This window comes from Limulus polyphemus, unplaced genomic scaffold (genome assembly GCF_000517525.1).
Source record: "Limulus polyphemus unplaced genomic scaffold, Limulus_polyphemus-2.1.2 Scaffold2058, whole genome shotgun sequence".
In the NCBI taxonomy this organism is placed as follows: Eukaryota; Metazoa; Arthropoda; class Merostomata; order Xiphosura; family Limulidae; genus Limulus; species Limulus polyphemus.
The window spans coordinates 34384-41666 of record NW_013667668.1 but is presented as its reverse complement, the minus strand read 5'-3'; the positions used below and the strand labels follow the sequence as shown (position 1 = coordinate 41666).

The window sequence follows — 7283 nt, the reverse complement described above, 5'->3', positions numbered from 1 at the left end:
TTAACAACACTGACTTTATTGAAAAATCTCTTCAAAAAAATTACAAAAAATACATTCTGCTAGAGGCAGTATTTCTAATTTAAGTTTAACACAAACGACACTTCTAGTTCCTTGTTCTTTGTACGAGAATAATTTATTAAGAAAGTCTATCACAAGTTTTATGCTTTTCCATTAATCTCTTAAAGCTAAAGTGAACTTTCTAACAATATTGCTAGATAAATAAGTGTTTGTCATTATGGGTAAGCAAAGTGACCTGTATCAAGTCATTGTTTTCTTCTACGTATAACACGTCACTCCCCTGCTTGTACAGAAAGTATTTACAAAATATGGTGCATGGGAGCTTTAAGATATCACAATTTCTCCATCTTCTAAGTTAGGGTTTCACTGAGCTTTGTTTACAATAAATAACAAAATATGCAATGGTGTTTTTTTATTAATTATTATAAAAAAAATCCAGCAGTAACGTTTGCATGATAGTTATTGTTTTGCTCTATTATGGAATCTGCACATGACAATGAATAAAAAAGCTATAAAATGATAACTTTGGGACAATTATTCAGCTATTTTTTCTTAAAATCATTTTGTCAAAACTGGTAGGTTAAAAATTGTGATTCTTAATATATATATATAAATAAAGATCATCATGTAAAATCAATTAAATATACAAAATAATTAGAATACTGAGTAACCAGAACAGTCAGTGTGCTTTAAAACCAGCTCATAAAGCTGCTCTAGATTTATCAAAACTAATGAATAACAATTTTAGACATTCCTTTGTGTGCATATGTTACAGAATTGTGAAGCAAATTGGTAAACTGACAAAAGTAAATTATTAATAACATTTTCTTAATATTTTATTCCCCCCTTAAGCAGATAAGTTGTACTACACAATTATTAAATAAGATCAATTAACGTATCACGTGTATAAATTATTCCTGGAAGTATAAGCTATATAGGGCAAATATAAACTATTTTTTGTGAGAAATGAAAAGGAGCTCTGCTAAACCATATATGGAAGAGATGCAGTGATTAGCAATTTAGCTAATTATTGATTAAAGTCTTATCCTTAAATAATTGATGCTCTCTGCAGCTAGAATACTCCCATAAGAAATTTCTGAGTTGATCGAACGTTTACCTTGCAAATTAAATTATATATAGGGCAATGTTATATTTTTCACACAGTCCACTTTTATTTTTTTAAGTATCGGAAGGTGATGTTACTTAAAATAAATTATCCACAGATGTAAAACACTTTCTTTGGCCTGCCTCAAAAGTCAAATTTCCTCTTTCATAAATTCATTGTTAGAGAACCATGACAATCAAGTTCTACAAGGAACATAAACTTCACCTCATTAGAACAACAAGTAATTAAAAATGTAAAACTTGATCAATAACTAATGTGTACTGTAGCAGACAGTTACAACTGATGCTTAACCCCTACTGTGATTTGGGCAAACCATTTCTTACTGTATTTTGAATTATTTGAATGTTATCAAGTATTATAAAAGTCTATGAAAAAGTAAATTAGAAACTCTGCCTTTTTTTTTTTGAGCTCATTTCCCAAAAAAACAAACCAAGGGGGCTAAATTGAACTTTATTTTATAGTTAATTTTTGTTGATAAAAAAAATCAAAAACAAAGCTCAATTTTCTGACCTCTAACTGTTTCCATAGTAACTGATGCTGATTATCAGTATGAATTGGTTCAACACTGGCAACTACCAATTAATTGTTGATTCATCTGAACAACTATTATATACGGCATGAGTGTGGAAAATAAACTTGGACATATTCAATACTGAAGATCTTGTTATGTCTATTAGTTTTGTTGATGCCCATTACTTGACTTAGGTTCGATTTATGAATTACACATTAGTTAAAAGCCATGCATTATTATTATTATTATATGTACTTTTTTCAACTAATAACAAAAATTACACTCTCAGCCTTTCACAAAAATCTACAACCCATCCATAAGTGGTTCATTCTTCTGTCTGACAATTATTAAAATAAGATCATTTGAACCATGTCGGCAAATGTAAATATAACAAATTGACAAGTTTAATATTGATTTTCCCTATATAATAAAACCATGATAAACTTAATTATAATTAGTTCTTTATATTCTAACACAATGAATGCACAAACACTTCACAACCGTATTCTAAAATGTTTGACCACGGAGCCAGCTCTATGGCATCACCAAATGTTGCCAAACAACTCATGGTACTAATACACAACATTAAATTAACCATCATAATTTACTACTAAAATTCATTGTTTAAAAAAATACAATGATATATCATAGCATTTCACATCAGCTGGACAGTGGCACCAGTTCACAAAAACTGGGGGTGGGGTGGGAGGGCAAGAGAAATAACTAAGCATCTGAGACCGATTCCTGAAATACTGACTCAAATTAGATTCAACTTTTAGATGAATTACAAAACTTGGAGACTAAATTGAGAATTTTTTTGAAGGTGAAAAATTTGAATCAAATGTTGAAGCAGCTGAACCCACCACTTCGGCTACAGCTGATACACCGCTACACAAAAACTTGTACTACCTACAATACAGTAACAGATACAGAAGAAACACAATGCAAACATTAAATTAAATTTATATTTTCTTTACTTTCACGTCTACGAACAAGTAGAACTTGCTAAGCAAGATCTTGGATCAATTTTGGTAATCAGCTGATCAATCTTAAAGCTGGTACAATGATTTTGATGGTCCAATTATAGTGGAATGAAGATCTGCTACACTGCATATGTAAGATCCTCCATGAGCAGGTAATTAAATCTTATTTCTGAAAAACAAAATACTGATACGTTCTTTTTTTAAATAACAGAATATAAAATGAGCCGGTTCTTAACCACAATAAAATGACAACATTAATACTCAAAGCTATATTTTTCCCAGATGTAACACTTTAGCTAAAACTATATTACAGTAAAGAAGAAACGAGTACCTCATGGAGTATGTGTTTTGTTGAAAATAGTCTGAATTTATGTAGTGATAATTATTACGACTAGAGAAATCCAATATTTTGACTTTCATGACTAGAAACTTGTAGAACTAGCAAATAGCTAATTATAAAACTACTATGTAAAATATCACTTAGAGACATGTATAATGTTTCTTGCCAGTAAAGAATATTGTTAACACATTAAACAGGAGTTCAGTCACACTGCCACTGACTTGCAACTGAACATGGTAAAAAAAAAAGCTACTGTAGAGCAGTTCTATAGTTGAAAACAGTGTTCAACAAGATTATGTGGTAAATAAACAGTAAAGTGATGAAAAATATCATCAAGAAGCAGGTGAAAGAACAAACCTGTTGTTAGTATATCTTGCTTTGCTGCTTATAGATATATTTAAAAGGATAAAAACTACAGTTGATTTGTATGTCTAAGAAACTTGCCAAAGATTAATATTACTGGTTACTTCTTTGATAAGTAAAAATCTAAAAAATAATTTTACAGCATAATTTGCAAGATTTCAAAATAGAACACCTGGAATATCTCAGTTGAAGCATCCAAAAATATAAAGCTACTTGCATATACATTCTGATAAACACGTTTTTAAAGTATAACACACATTACTAAACATATTCTCTTTCTATTTATTTTATTTCATGGCAATGTTCTTAGGTATATTAAAGATTGTGCTGATTTATGATAATTTCACAAGACTATTTAATAAACGGATTTCAAGTTAGAAAGCTGATTTTATAGCACTGTATTTACTCAATAGATTTAAGATCAGCATGTTGGTTTATCTGTACTAATCTGATTTCACACCACTGTGTACTCTACAGTTTTTTTTTGTTTTTTTTATACCAGTAAGTTACAAGACCAATTACTTGTATGACTTCAGCTCAAAGAAAAAAAGATTTCACTCAACATTAACTACACTGCCATATTTAAAAGAACATCTAAATGGAACAGAGAAGTGGCTTGAAACAGTGAACAAACTAATGAAAGTTCATCATACTGTAGACACCCACACCAATAAGAAGCTGGTTACCAGGGCTGTACATTCAGCCTATTCGAGACACACAGCAATAATCAGAAGTACCAACTTTTTCTCTTCTTTATAAGACACTCTTGAAGAGGCATATTGAAAACTAACTCATCAAACTGGATCATATCTTTGCTTCATTCATCCTTGTCCACTTCCTCCTTCAGCAACTGGAGCTGGGTGAGGGTCCACCTGTACATTAAAATCACTTTCACTGCATAAGACAGTATTCAAATACATTCATCCATCAAAGACAGGTAATTTTTACCACAAATTAATGATAATAGTAAAACATTACCACCTTAATTATAACTTACAAATGTGGTGCACAATAACTAAGAATTAGTTATAGAATGTAATATGAATGTTTTATCTTGTACAAATGCAAATGATAATTCATACAAGTATATCCAATTTATTAATATACTTCTGTAGCAATTCTAAGTTAACAACTAAAGTACATTAAAAAAAATATGTTGTGAACAACAATTTACCTCAGAATATGCAGGAGGAGGTTGGTACTGGTAATCATGGACATAAGCATACATTGGCGTAAAGCGAGTTTCTCCCATAATGTCCCCATCGTCATCATCATCTGTTATGTCAACTGAACCTTCTACACACTCGGCATACGTAGGAGGAGCTACAAAGGTGAAAATATTGCTATAATGACATAATATTTAGGGAAAATGAGGGACCTATCAGTCCATCTAGGCTGTCCCATCCACTAAACTAAACTAAAATCCTCAAAGCCAGCCCTTATCATTCATATATTTATCAAGCTTTCCCTTAAATTTACTACCTCCACAACATCTGAAGGCAACCCATTCCAAAGGCGAACCAACCTGGTAGAAAAATAAAACTGCTTTAGCTGAAGATGACTTCCTACCCTGCCAAAATTTATAATTGTGTCCACTAGTCCTACTATTCTCACTGTTTAGTATGAAAAAAGACGATGCATCAACACTATCAATTTCCTTAACAATCTTAAAAACCTCAATCAGATCCCCTCTTAATTTTCTTTTTCAGAATCTTAATATCTCCTCGTAAGACAACCATTCATTCCCAAGTGTTATCCTTGTAGCCCTCCTCTGAACCCTTTCCAACAATCAATGTCAGCTAGTGAAAATATAAAATTAGCCCAGTGATCCCCAACATTATCAGCAGTAACAACAGACACCATCACACATAACTTTAACACCAATTTTTGTGGTTTGTCTTCTGAGTGCTAGGTGTTAAACAAACATACAATATAAAGAAGGATGTTTTGGCATTCCATTAATTAGGTTTACCAATTTTACAATTCTTTAAAAATATTGTGTTAGTTATTTTAATAAGAGACAGGAGACTTGGAACCACAGAGCTCACATTGGAGAATTAACAATTATAATAACTCTGAATTTACTGCATGTTCACAAAAATTAGTAGTCTTTTAGTAAATATGAAAAGTATGTTGTACAGAAAAAAATATTTTTTTAAATAAAGTATTTGCATGAAACATGAATTTCATGACAGGAATAACTTACTTGTATTTTAAAGTTCTTTTGCATAATCTATAGAACCTCTTATTGGACATCAGAAATTTTTTTTTGGTTTTATAACTGTATATTTTATCTGTAGACTTCTCTATACAAACAACACATACTTAAGACTTCTATTTTTGATGAAAATCTGATTCAATCCTTACATAAACCAACATACAGACACTAGTTCATGATACTGAATCAGTGACCACCTGTGGCAGATACTGATAGAAGCAAAATTTGATCATTTACCATACTAATCATGGCAAAAATTATCTGGTGAAGTGTTTTACTAATTTTATTTATTGATTATACAATAAAACAGTAAATACCAAGCATATTTCAAACTTTTCACAATACAGAATCATCAATATATGTGAATGAAATATATTCAACAATACAAGATTGAACGTCCAAAGCGTAACTTGTAGGCAGCACAAAACACGGTACTTATGTGCATTTATTCGATGTACAAATAGTAGTTCCTGTCATAATACCCATTACTGACAGCTGTTGTAACTGACAGTGATGTCAACAAAAGTAGGATAGTCCATTATGTATAGTAATTGAATTTTTAATCCACTTATTCATATTTCAAGTAACTTGCATGAAACTTTTGTAATTTGTTTTAAATCATCATATAAGTAATAATCACTTCATTTAATACAAGTCATTCAATACTGATTGGTTTCTGTAATTTAAAATGTCATTACTTTCAGATCATGTACTTCAGAAGAGAAATCCTTACACACACAGTAGCTCAGTATCTGATCATAGCATTTTCTTTTTCTTAATTTTGGGGTGGGGGGTAGGATTGAGATTAGTCAAGGAACACATGTATTCATGGATGTCCTATAAATCTGTGTCAATATTGAGTGTCATACTGTGCCATTTTAACATCTACTTACGCTCCTCGGGAATGGAGGATATTTCCACTTCACTGTAAGGAGGAGCAGGTGGATAATATGCCAACACTGACTCATTTGGTACAGAGAGGTCCTCCACATTGGAAAACAGTGTCGTATAATTTGATGGACGAGTGCGTAATGGAACTGTTCCAATTACTACAGGCAAGTCTACTGATAAGTTATAAGCACCTGGGATCTGTAGAGTGAGCTTAAAAGACAAATGTAACGAGTTCTACTGGCCTGATACAAACAGCACCTTAATAGTGAACATAGACTGCTAAAAAAACATGGTTTAATATGAAATATATAACTACTATTAAAATGGACTAAAATTAATACAACTTTTTTCATAGAAAGCAACAAAAAATAGCCTTAAATAACATAGTTCAAAATGAAAATACTTGAATCTTATGCCTAATTACTGGCTTATTGAATGATAATTATAACAATAATCAATTTGATCTTTAAAATAATTTTATGGTTTTAATATTGAACTTATGTTTTTAGAGTCAAGCTAACAATTTTAAAAATTACATTAATATGAATCAACAAAATAAAACTAAACACATTGTATTGAACCTTTGAACACAAAACACTATACATGCACTACTAAAACTTTACATCTCACAATGTTCGATGGCTTCATAAGACAGTATTTGGGTTTCAGAAACTCGTACAAAACAAACAAACCTCTCCTGAAATATATTAACAGATAATAAAAAATATTTTATCACAAAATAGCTTTCATTAGGAAACAAGGCCAATATTATGACACAGCTGAAGAAGTTTCTGTAATTGCTGTCTACTTCCACACATGTCTCAGGTAAGGTG

General features: G+C 31.0%; 1 protein-coding gene across 1 annotated transcript in view; it reads right to left on the bottom strand.

Annotated features, from left to right (window-relative positions):
• The window catches only part of LOC106465808 (arrestin domain-containing protein 3-like), a 28465-nt gene continuing 21182 nt past the window's right edge, over positions 1 to 7283 (bottom strand). The window contains exons 6-8 of the mRNA XM_013926044.2: positions 6453 to 6660; positions 4516 to 4664; positions 1 to 4213 (exon numbers count right to left, since the gene is read on the bottom strand). Coding sequence (XP_013781498.1) covers positions 4163 to 4213; positions 4516 to 4664; positions 6453 to 6660 — 408 coding nt within the window. The 3' untranslated portion in view covers positions 1 to 4162. The remainder of the gene's footprint in view (positions 4214 to 4515; positions 4665 to 6452; positions 6661 to 7283) is intronic.